The sequence below is a fragment of the Artibeus jamaicensis genome, unplaced genomic scaffold, assembly GCF_021234435.1.
Source record: "Artibeus jamaicensis isolate MK-2021 breed Jamaican fruit bat unplaced genomic scaffold, CSHL_Jam_final contig_477, whole genome shotgun sequence".
In the NCBI taxonomy this organism is placed as follows: Eukaryota; Metazoa; Chordata; class Mammalia; order Chiroptera; family Phyllostomidae; genus Artibeus; species Artibeus jamaicensis.
Window position 1 is genome coordinate 7,235,960 of NW_026521854.1, and position 11,942 is coordinate 7,247,901.

At 53.1% G+C, this 11,942-nt stretch overlaps 1 protein-coding gene across 1 annotated transcript; it reads right to left on the minus strand.

Annotated features, from left to right (window-relative positions):
• Positions 1-2,160: 2,160 nt before the first annotated feature.
• Positions 2,161-8,871, minus strand: CCDC124 (coiled-coil domain containing 124). The gene is made up of 5 exons (XM_037142013.2): positions 8,782-8,871; positions 5,648-5,817; positions 3,410-3,599; positions 2,809-2,923; positions 2,161-2,616 (listed from the first exon to the last, which is right to left on the minus strand). Exons 2-5 carry the CDS (start codon positions 5,804-5,806, stop codon positions 2,409-2,411), a joined length of 672 nt encoding a protein of 223 aa, XP_036997908.2. The 5' UTR covers positions 5,807-5,817; positions 8,782-8,871; the 3' UTR covers positions 2,161-2,408.
• Positions 8,872-11,942: the final 3,071 nt, after the last annotated feature.

Genomic DNA, 11,942 nt, shown 5'->3' on the forward strand with positions numbered 1-11,942 from the left:
CTCGGATACTGGATACTCGTCCTTCCTTTGTAACACAACCGCCAGGGTTCCCCATATTCCTGGGATGAAGGAAGCCCCATTCCTCAGTCTGACGGGCCACTTTCCTGGGATTAACCATTGGCCCCTGGTCTTCCCTCATCCCAGGCCTCCAAAACTCCAATGTCACCACATAGGAGGCTCCCTTGCTAAGCCCTTCTTGAGGCTATGCCCTTCCCAGGCACCATCTTGTTGATTCTCGAGATAGTTTAGGAGTAGATACTGTTTTTAGTCACATATTGTGTAGGAGTTAACAGGCTCAAATCCACTAAGGCCCTGGCCTAAAGCCCCAGAAGTAAGAGGCATAGGCCTCCATTTGTGGGCACCCATCTGGTAGCTTTCGGCAGACACCATCACCCCTGATTCATGGCCCTACCACCACCCTGCTGTCTCCCCAACAGCCCTGGGTACTTCCTATGTGACATAGGCAGATGACTTAGTTTTCCTATCTGTAAAAAGGACCAATATCTCAAGGGGCTGTCTCCAAGGCTCAGTGAGACAATATTACCAGGGCCCAGCATCCAGGGTATGCCTCTCACAGCTGGTCCAGTCCCCTAACACTCCCTAATTGACACTCCTTCAGGGCTCCTTCCCTCCATCTTACTTCCCTAACCCCCGTGGGAATCCTTCACATGCTCTTTACTCTTTGTCTCAGAGTTGGCTCCTGGGGTCCCCACACTAAGCCAGTGGTCACTCTATATTGGTTAGTTTTTACACCAGCTGGCATTGTTTCAGGCACCCTCCATAAGGCACTTCAGCTACACCCAATTATTAATTGGACCCCTCCCTTGAACAGAAGAGTTGTGACCTCCAGGCCTTAGCACCTTTTGATTCCTTTGGCCTTTTTTGTCCCTTGCCTGGGCAGAGAACTCCTTGCATCCACCCTCTAAGGCCCTCCCTCATGAAGCCTTCTACCTCCCTACCTCTAGGCAGAGCCTGGCCCCCTTTGGCCCAGCCCTGACTCCACGCAGTTGGAGATGTCTGCACCTGAGACTTGAGAAGATAGCCTTCTTCCTAGGCTACCAACAGGCATAGGCCTGGAGGAGGAGGAACAAGTCTTCAAGGTTGTAGAAGCTGAGAACAAAGAGGCAGGAGGGGCTGGAGCTGAGAGGAGGGTGGAGAGATGAGGGTTGGGGCTGGCTGGGCAGTCCAGTTGGTTGGAGTGTGGAGTGTCACCCTATATACCAAAAAAGTTGTGGGTTTGATCCCAGTCAGGGTGTGTGCATGCGGGAGGCAACCAATTGATGTTTTTGGTTTAGAGAGAGGAATGTTCTCTCCTCCATTCCTCTCTCTCTAAAATCAATAAATATATCCTTAGGTAGGGATTAAAAAAAAAGTGGGAGGAATTCATGAGAGGCCTCAGGGGCAGCCTTACGGGTGCAGAGAGGGTGTGGGAGACTTGAGTGGGAGCCCCAGCAGTGACCTGGTAAACGCTTAGACCCTGCTCCATGCATGTGGGCCCATCTCCCAGCTGCCCTCCTTCTCTGCAGACCCCCAAAGAGTGACTAAGCACTTGGAAGCAGGAACCAGGTTCAGATGTCACCCAGCCCCTCCTAGCCCTGTGGCCTCCCAAGGGATGCTCACTGCTATGAGGATACACCTGCCTGCTCCAGCCTCCAGACCTTGGCCTGTGATGGACACTGGTTCATCTCCCACTAAGGCCCGCTCTGAAGAAATCCTCCACCGGGAAGCCTGCCCAGGACCCCACCCAGACGCCCCCATGTTGGAACAAGACCAGAGCAGCCACCATTTCCTGACCCCAAGCACAGCATATGACCTGGCCACTGACTCTGAACCAGGCTCTCAGGACACCAACAAATCACCTCCATTCTCCCCTGGTTCATTCCCCTGAAGTGACCTGGAGCTGGTGCCCCAAGCTCTCCATGCCACACCTTTGCAGGACCCCATCAAGGCTCAGGAATGGTGGTACAGGTTCCTTACTGGACAAGTGGCTCAGCCAGGAGGTGGCATCCCAGGAGCCAGGAACGGCTCTCCAGTGGCTTGCTGCAACAGGGCCCTGCTGGGAGCTCTTGTCAGCTCTGGGTATGGCCCATATATCCCCCTCATTCCAGGCCTCAACTCTCCGCCACCCACCCATTTGCCCTTGGAGACTAAAGTGCACACTCTGCCTCACGACCACCTTTATTGGGCACGCAACCAGGGAATACACACTGGAAGGATGTGTCACTCAGAGCAGGGGACCTTGGTGGAGGGCATGGCTGATGATGCCAATTAGCCTCCAGGACATGTGCTGGCTTGGACCCCTCTGTAACCCTGGGAGCTGATCAGGTGAGAGGGAATGTGGGCTCACGACCCTGACCACCAGTGGGGTGGCTCCCCCAATTCCTGGGGCAGTTACCCCAGTTTGGGGCTCACTTGGGGTTGTTGAAGGGCACGGTCCTCTGGTTCATGGGGTTGTCAGGTGAGCGCAGCCACTCCTTCTTGAGCAGCTGCTTCAGCTGCGACAGCCGCATATTGGGGTTCTCTTGCTTGAGCCGAGGCAAATTCTCCTCCTCAAAGGCGGTGAATGCAGCCCGCATGCGACGCTCAGGATGCCTGTCTGCAGCCTCCTCCCCCACACTGCAGGACACTGAACTTCAGGGTGTCTGGAGCATAGCCCCGCCCCTTGAAGCTCAGATCTGGTCCCAGAGGCTCAAGCCCCACCCGGACTTACCCCCCCAACGCTGCCAAGGTCCAGGCCTCACCCCAGAGGCTCAAGCCCCTCCCTGAAGTCCAAGCACTGCCCCAATAGTTCAGGCCCCGTCCTACTACCTGAGCACAGCGATGGCATCCTCAATGGTGCGCGCCTCCACACTGCCCTCCTCCAGTATGCGACGGTTCACATTTTCCTCTAGCGGCACCTCCAGGTGGCTCTTGGCTTTCTCAGCTGGGGATGGGTAACCAGTCGGGTGACAGAGACATACGCACATACAACAGACACAGCGGAGGAACAAGCGAGAGAAGAATGATGGCATAAAACGCAACTCAAGCTGGGAAGCCTTCGAGGGACTGACCTACAGGGTGGTCCTACCCTCAGGGCGCCCAGCTCACTGCCCTCCTAACTTCCCTGGGGCTGGGCACACAGGGAAGACTCTCGTTGGGGCTGCTGTCTCCTCAGCCTTGGGTACCACCCAGGCACTCCAGGAGAGGAGGGGGGCGAGGGAGGCACAAGCTGAGATCGGGTGCAGAGCCAAGTATACCAGTGTGTGCCTCTGCTGACTGTACTAAGCCACCACCCACCCACCCACCCTTCACCAGGCAGAGCCCAGGCAGCATCTCCGGGGGTGAGAAGGGGGTCTAGACTCAAACCAGACTCGGTCCTCTGCCTGTTCATTAGTGGGTAAGAGGGTGGTTCAAAGGGGCACTGCCCCACCTGGGTCTGGGGCTTCCTTGTGCTGATGGTCTCGCCGGAGCGTCTCCTCAATCTGGGCTCGGGTGACTTTGCTGGGCATGGCCACCCGGGGGGCCTTGCTGCCCTTGAGCTTTGAGTCCTCCTCCTCCAGCAGGCGCTGGGTCTCCTTTTTGCGCTCCAGCTGCTCCAAGCGCCGCTTCTCCTTCTCCTCCTGGGGGGATGGGTCAATCAGGGGTGGCCCACCCTATAGCCATGGGGTCCAAGTTTTCATCTCAACCAATGTGGACTGAGGCCCTGCTGAGTGCCAGATTTGTGCTGAGTGCAGAGGACACTGCTGGGAGAACGAGGGCCAACCCACAGGATGGGAACAATGGGGAACTTTGGTCAACACAGGCAGGTGGGTGGCTCTGGAAAGAAAGAGTGCCCCCTGGGCCAGAGGAGGAGTGCTGGGGGACAGGAGAGTAGTGGGAATTGCAGGTATATAGACTCTGGGACTAGAAGTGGGGAAGCTCAGAGACTGATGGGACCAAAGTGGGGACAGGAAGCGTGGAGGGAGAAGGGGTGGGGAAACAGCTCAGGAGCCTCAAGGGCATAGGGATGAGTTTACATTGGATTCCAAGGTGACAGGAGCCGCAGAGCGTTTGGATCCATTTGCCAGCTAGGGCAGGAATTTCCTGACCCTCCTTTTGGGTCAGGAGACCTTGGAGGAGGCACTGTCCCCAGTCTAGCATCACAGGCGGGGACTCACCCCACCTTGATTCCCCAGGGAAACCCAGATGCCAGTGGGATGAGTGGACATCTGGCCTACGGGACTTGTCCTAAGCCACTGCCCCTCCACCATTCCAGGAGACGGAGCAAGGCTCTCTCTTCCTTGTAGTGTAGTGGGGCTGTTGGCTGGGCTCAGCACCGCACTTGCCTATCCAGTGCCTGCCACTCTCCCTCCTGCCTCTCATGCTTCCAGGACTGTGACGCTCCTGTGACTTTCCCAGGAGAGGGGCCCATGTGCCTGAGGACACCCACTGAGCTTCGGTCCTGCCTGCATGGCACAAAAGTATGTGAGGGCAGGTTTAAAGGTCAAGGGTATTCTAGGATAGCTTCTGGGTTCCCACTTCTGTGCTCAGGCACCCCATGTAGGGCCACTGTGGTCTGAGCCTGAGTTTCCTCATCTGGAGGATGGAGATGACCCCAAGACCCAAAATGAAGGTCTGGGGCAGACTCTTGGGGCCCAGACTCTCAGCAGGTCCCTGGCTTTTCCGTCTGCATAATGGATCTTTAGCAGAAACTGATTTTCCTTTTGGGTTTTCAACTTTGCTATGTTATCAAAATGTTGACAATCAAAAAGGAAGTCTAAAGACCTCCATGAACACAATGCAGCAAGGGGATGGGGAGGGAATGGGTGACATTCATGGTCCACCAACAAGGCAGGATCCAGTCCTGCACAGAAAGACAGTGGGAAAGCTCTCGCAAGGGCCCAGGCAACCATGATCTGGGCATGCAGGGATGCTCACATCCACCGCTATTTTCCACAGCGTTTGTCAGTTTTCCAACAGAGGAAACCCCATTCTTGGCCCTGAGTCACCAGTGCATCCCCCAGGGCTATGGGCAGGTCTGACCAGCTCAGGAACCTGGAGCCTCTGCTACATGTCTCTGGCACCACCTACTGGGCAGAACATGTCAGCACCAGCCCTCAAACATTCCTCCACAGCAATTAAGCACCCATTGTTTTATAAATTCTTGGGAGATCCTGCAGGCCCCAGGTTAGCAGGTCAGAAATGGAGACTTATCCCCGCATCTCCTAGCCTTGGTCCTGCTGATGTGTGAGCTGGCTCATTGTTTGCTGGGGGCTCATTCTGAGCACTGTGGGGTGATGGAGCAGCATGCCTGACCTAGACCCACCGGACACCAGGAATACCCTCCAACAACCAGTTGTGACAGCTAAAAATGTGTCCTGACATTGCTAAATATCCCTGGGTGCAGAATCACCCCCAGGTGAGAACTGCGAGTATAACCGGACCCTGGTGTCACATGGAGAGGAACGAGCCCACGGAGGGGGCAGTATCTGCCTTGCTGTTCCCCAAACATGCCAAGTCCTGGCCACCCCAGGGCCTTTGTATGAGCCATTGTCACTGCCTCCCTCCCTGCCCTTGCTCCAGATCTAGTGCCTCCTTGCCCTTCAGGCCAGAGCCCCCGAGTCCTCCAGCCACCTTCTACTGACACAGCCTGTTTCACTCACAGGCACAGCAGCCCAGGGCCCCCCACCTTGCGCTGCTCCTTCCTCATGACGTGTTTGTCCTCATCCTTCCAGTAGGCATCTTCCAGCTCCTTGTGCTTCCGGGCATCAGCTGCTGCCTTGGCCTCAGCTCTCCGTGCCCGGGCTGCTGCCGACTTAGTGTTCTCGCCCTGGAACTTCTTGGGCATCCCTTAGCAGGCTGTGAGAGGAGGATAGGGACAATGAGTGGGAGACATCCATCCCCAGGGCCCCCAGACTCACTCCTAGGCATCCAGGACCCCTCTGGGGCCTCAGTAGCCTTGTCAGTAAAACAAGGACTCAGCCCTGACTGGTGTGGCTCAGTGGATTGAGTGCTAGCCTGGGAACCAAAGGGTGGCTGGCTAGATTCAGGGTCAGACCACATGTCTAGGTGGTGGGCCAGGTCTGCAGACTGGGGTGTACAAGAGGCAACCAACTGCATCTCTCACACATCAGTGTTTCTCTCCCTTTCTTTCTCTCTCCCTTCCTTCCTATCTCTAAAAATACATAAATAAAATCTTAAAAAGAAAAAAAAGGCTCAGACTTTGTGGTTTCTCTATTTAAAAATGTACTGACTGACCCCTCAGGGAACAGCAATGCAGATCAAGACTCCAAGGCTACTGGGGCCCTTCCTGTGAAACAGAAGGGTGGTCCCTTCAGGCTGAGACTGGGAAGCACACCCATTAGGAAGAACAGGACGGACTGGGGATCAGTAGACCCAGGAGACTTGAGATTGAGTCCTGGCTCTGTAATCATAGCTCATGTGCTCCCTTCAAGCCAGTTTCCTTATTTGAGATGAGATGAGATGATTTTTGTCTCCCCCCACACTAAATCCAGCATTTGTTACTAAGCATCTACAACAGAAGCCCCCTCCCAGATTCCCTAGGACAGCACCAAGAAGTGGGGGTCACTGTCCAAGTTACAAATGAAAATATTCCTCATCCCCTACTCCCCCCCATTTTCCCCTCACTCATTCAGCAACAGCCACACCAGCCTCCTTGCTGTTTCACACATACCAAGCAGGTTCCTGCCTCAGGGCCTTTGCACTTGCTGTGCTCTCCACCTGGCTGCTCATTGCTCTTCTTTTTACCCAGTTAACTTCTATTTAAATTTCAGGACCCGACTCACATGTTGCTGCCTCCAAGAAGCCTTCCCTGAGATACCTCTGACTCTCAGACCACAAACTGGAGGCCCTTGTCTGGGTTGCTTTATGTTCATTTATATGACTGACAAAATGTCCCTCCTCTTCACTAGGCTCGGGGCTAATGGGAGCAGTACTGGGACACCTTTGGTCACTGCTGTGCCTCAATGCCCTCATTCATTTGCTCAATAAATGTTTTGAACAAATGAATGAACAAGTGTTGATTTCCAGGGTTCTCCCAGTATTTACTTCATGCTGTTGTGTCCAAACTCAGCTTCTCACTGTTCTTTCACTCACCTCCCCCTCCAGCTTCTGAGCCTCTGCTCTTGCTATGCCCTCATCTGATACACTCTCCCTGGTCCCGTCCTCTGGTAAAAACCCTGCCCACACACAGGGATTCTGCCCCATCCCCACAGTCCCCATTTCCAACCCAAGGCCTGACGATGCTTTTTTGACCCCCTCTTCAGGCTGGGAACCTAGAACTAAATGTTTGTGTCCCTCCAAAATTCCAGCATTGCAGCCCTAACCCTGAGTGTGACTGTATTAGGAGGCAGGACTGTTGAGGAGGTGATAAAGATTAAATGAGGTCATGACCTGCCTGGTGTGGCTCAGTGGATAGAGCGCCAGCCTGGGAACCAAAGGGTCATTGGTTTGATTCCCAGTCAGGGCACATGGCTGGGTTGTGGGCCAGGTCCCCAGTAGGGGATGCACTACAGGCAACCACACGTTTCTCTCCCTCTTTCTCCTTCCCTTCCCCTCTCTCTAAAAATAAATAAATATTTAAAAAGAGATTAAATGAGGTCATAGGGTGGAGCCCTAATCTAATAGGGGTGGTGCCCCTATAAGAGCAAAAGACACCAGAGCTTGCTCTCTCCACCATGTTGAGGACACAATGAGAAAGTTGCCATCTGCAAGTCAGGAAGAGCCTTCACCAGGAACCTAGCTGACTGGCACCTTGATCTTAGACTTCCCAACTCCAGAACTGTGAGCAAATGTCTGTTGTCTAAGCTGCCCAGTCTGTGGTATTTTGTCATGGCAGCCGAAGCAGACTAACACAGACAGCTTCTCTTCTCTGGTAAACAGTCACTCACTACGTCTTTCTGTAAACATGCACCCAGCACGGAATACAAGTGGGAGGCTGGAGAAGGAGGTGGGGCCCATGGGACTCCCACACTGTCTAGAGAATAAACAGTGAGTGACAACTCGAGATCAAAGCTGATAGGAAACTGCAGGGTGCTGGGGAAGCTTGGAGGGGTCTTCCGAGGGAGTGAGAAGGAGGAGGGCCGGGTCAAAGGACTTCCTGGATGAAACATCTAAGAAACCCCCTAAAGGAGAGGGAAAACCTGAGCTCTTCAAGAGTGTGGGGGAGGCAGGCTGGGGAAAGGGATTTGTACTTAGGGTGATAGGGAGGATGCTGAGGGTGTTCGAGCCTGGAGAGGCAGATCTGCGGGTGTGAATCCTCTGGGGTTGGTGAGGAAGTGAACTCGGTGGTGGGAATGAGACAGAAGCAGGGAGCTCAAGCAGTGTCTGAGGACTGGCCCAGGGGGTACACTTTGGTAGGAATCGAGACCCACATGGTTGCTTGAATGCGAAAGTAAGAGAAAGTAGACGAAACTCAACGCCTCCTCCTCCAAGAAGGCCTCCCGCTCTTCTTTCTGGGCTCCCCCCGCCCATCGTCCCTCTTTCCAGCCCTGATCCCACTGCAAGAAGCCGGGGGCGCCCGTGAAAGCTCTGTCATCCCCAAGCTTGGAGACCGCTCAGAGGTAAGGGCAGGGTTGGGTGCTCTGGAACAAGGCACTATCCCTCTGGGTCTCAGTCGCGCGCTCTAGGAAATGGGCACAACCCCCGCGGGAGCCGTCGAGACTATGCGCCGGAAGTACGCCTGTCTTCGAGCATCCCACCTCCAGCCCTACCGACGGATGGTCCCAGGCCGAGCCTCCCGCCGGGCCCACCCGCACCCCGCCCCCCGAACCCCGGCTCCGCCCGCGCCGCGGCCGTTCCTACCTCCTTCCCCCAGCGCCTGCCTGTCGCGTTTTCTTGACGTCACCGCCGGGCTTGTGGGCTGAGCTCCGGACCGCTCGCGCTGATGACGTCCCTGCGCTGTAGCCATCTCGGGGAAGGAAATGCTGGCCTGGTCTCCCCAAGTCATGGTCATCATCCACTTATTTTTTCTTCAGGAAGCGTATATTTTATAAAATGTCATCCTCGGTACTCACTTTAGATATTTGCGAGCCAAGAGGGGCGGGTAGAGACAATCTAGAACGTTGCCTTTACCAATATGGCCACTGCCTGGAGTAAAGATGGCAGCCAGATCTTCCCACGTGGTCCGTCGGTGTCAGCTGGGAGTTGCCCAGCCGCGAGGGCGCGCCAGAGCCCACGGTTCTTGCGCAGCCAGTAGATCCAGGACTCTCGGAATAATTCTGTTGGGCCCTTTGGCATCAATTTGCCCCCTTTCAGTGTTATACTGACCCACATTCTCTGCCTCCTGTTTGTGAAGCTGGGGAGGGAAGGAGCAGAAAAATAAACACCTCACTGTCCAGCTGGGGAAACTGAGGCTCAGAGAGGCCAGGAATTGAATTTGGCTAACATGTAACTGCGGGTAGCTCAAATTCCTCTCCTCCTGGATTTCTCTCCTCCCATACTTCCTTGTAATATTACTTACTCTATTATTCTATTAAACAGGTTTAGGGGTCATTTGTCCTAGGGGTCCGAGGATGGTTGGTCACATTGGGCCTGGCTGTGGGGAAAAGCAGAGTGTGAACTTGAGGGGCAGTACGCAAGAGTCTGACTTTACCACACAGTCTGATTCCCAGTGGCACTGCTGGGACCTGAGTCAGACCGTGGAACCGTGGACTTCCCTTGCTCTTAAAGCCTCACTTGAGTATCCACTATCCTGCTCCTCCCACCTCCCTACCTCTTCTCCCTCCTCTTCCCCATTTTCCTTTAGCTCCAGCCACACCAGCCTCCTTTCTCCAAACTGCCAAGCATTGCCCTGCCTCAGAGAATTCACCCGTGCTGTTCCCTCTGCACCCCCTTCCCTGCTCCCTGGCATTTCCCCATGCCAGCTCCTTCATTTCTTACAGGCCTTGACCCAAATACCCGTTCCTGAGAAAGACCTTCCTAACCCCCCAGAGGAGCTGGTGTCCATCCCCAGCCCTCTTTTTTATTTCCATCATTACATCAACTTGCTTTATCCATTTGGTGACATGTTTGTTTTCTGTCTTTCCCATGGCTGTGATGTCTGCAGGATGGAGCTTGTGTACCTGGAATGGTGTTTATCACCAAGAAAAGGCTTAGTTTAAACATTTTTATTGTTGTTCACTATTGGGGGTGGGAGGAGGTGTGGAGATGCCAAAGACAATACCTAGTTAACCTTACACTGGACAAGAGTCGGGTTTCACTGGGGCACAGGCTTGCAGTGTCCATGGCGTTATGGATGAGAGGAGACAAATTCACACGGACTGCCGAGTCCTGTGGAGGAAAAGGAATGACACGGCTACTCTCTCAAGGGGAGAGCATGCCGACCCTTGCCTTGACAAGCTTTTATTGGCTTTCTAATAGCATACATCAAAGAAAGTTTTCATTCATTATACTTTAGGTTTGCTTTAGGTAATTACTTTTTACAGATAGCAACTGGAAGGGATGTTACTGATTACTTCTTACAGATTAACAAGGAAAAAATGTTGCAAATGCAAGGGAAGGATAAGAGTAACAGGTCTGGTTACACTTCAATCCTTGGGAGAATCAGCACAGACTTTGGGAAGTTACTTTAAAGACATGCAGCAAGTGTTTCCTGCCTGAACTCAGGGTGAGAGTTTTAGCAACAGCAAGTCACAAAGCAGCCTAGGTATAATGCAGGCCTGATTTCCCACGGAAGAACTTCTTCACGGGCGTGGTCCTGTGTGCTGACTCGAGCCCCCCCCCCCACTGGTTTTCCATGTGGGTGCTGAGCTACATTTCCACGTCTCGAGAAGCAGTTCCCTACACAGGTTTAAAAAATAAATTAAATACAAAAATGTTTTAAAGGCTTGCCACTCTTTCCTGGGGGCAGGGAGCCTGTTAGTTAATACTGACATAACTGAAGGCTGTAGGTCAAGGGAATGATTCTGGAACAAGCTAAGTCTCCTGCAAGGTGACTTCTGCCTCCTCCCAGGCACCTCTCCTGTGGGCACAGCACCCAGTCCTGAGGACTCTTGACTTCTGTTGGTCTGACACTCTACAGCTCTTAGTTGCTCACATTCTCAAGTAAGCATTGAGGGTCTGCTGCACACCTGTGCTGAAAACAAAGTGGCAAATGAGACAGGATCCATGGTCTCCTGGGGCTCACAGGAAGTCAAATAAAAAATTATGATCCCACCCACGACCAGATGATGTGGCCCATGTTGAGAGCAGGTTAAGGCTTTGTAACCGAAGAGGTCTTGGAGGAGAAGAGGGAGGTAAAGAAAGGGAGATAAGGATGGTCTGGGCAGAGGAACGGCATGTGCAAAAGTTGGGCGCAGGAGGCAACCACACATTGATGTTTCCCTCTCTTTCCCTACCCCTCTGTCTAAAATAAATAAATAAAATCTTTTTTAAAAGGAGAGAGCTTTCTGTAGCTTCAAGCAGTAGAGATGAAGAATATGAGAAGCCCACCACTGCTGGCCGTGACAATGGTGGAGGAGGCAGAGACCTGCAGCTGGATTCTTCCAGCAACCAGAACGAACCAACCTACTGACATCTTAATCCCTGCTGACACAGGGAAATCAAACTAAGTCTCTGTTGTTTTAAGGCACCAAGTTTGTGGAATTATGTTACAGGATAATATAGTAAAAACTAATACAGTAGATTTCTTATTATAGGCCCTCCAACTAGGTATATTTCTGTTACTTAATCTCAAACATCTTGTGTCAACTGGATCTCAGGTCAACAAATAACTTTCTGCTGGTGTCATTACAACCCTATCAGCAAACCCACCCTGTCAAAAATGGAAACGAATTTTGGGGTTCTCCTTGTCATAATAACCACCATGTTCCCCTTAAAGACACCCCACCTACTTTGCAGGAGCTGTTAACTCCATCCAGAAAATCTCTCTTGAGGGAGCAGTGTTTGGCTCACTCCCGCTACTGTAAACAATACTCTGTTCCCATTTGAGTCTGTGCCTTTCTACGTTACTGCTTCTCACGAGG

Bases quoted from the DNA above. Each gene is read 5' to 3' on its own strand.
- CCDC124 (XM_037142013.2), bottom strand. From the start codon at position 5,806: ATGCCCAAGAAGTTCCAGGGCGAGAACACTAAGTCGGCAGCAGCCCGG. The intron at 3,600-5,647 runs GTGGGGGGCCCT...CCATCCCCCCAG, and splicing joins TGAGGAAGGAGCAGCGCAAG to GAGGAGAAGGAGAAGCGGCG. The intron at 2,617-2,808 runs GTAGTAGGACGG...AGTGTCCTGCAG, and splicing joins GATGCCATCGCTGTGCTCAG to TGTGGGGGAGGAGGCTGCAG.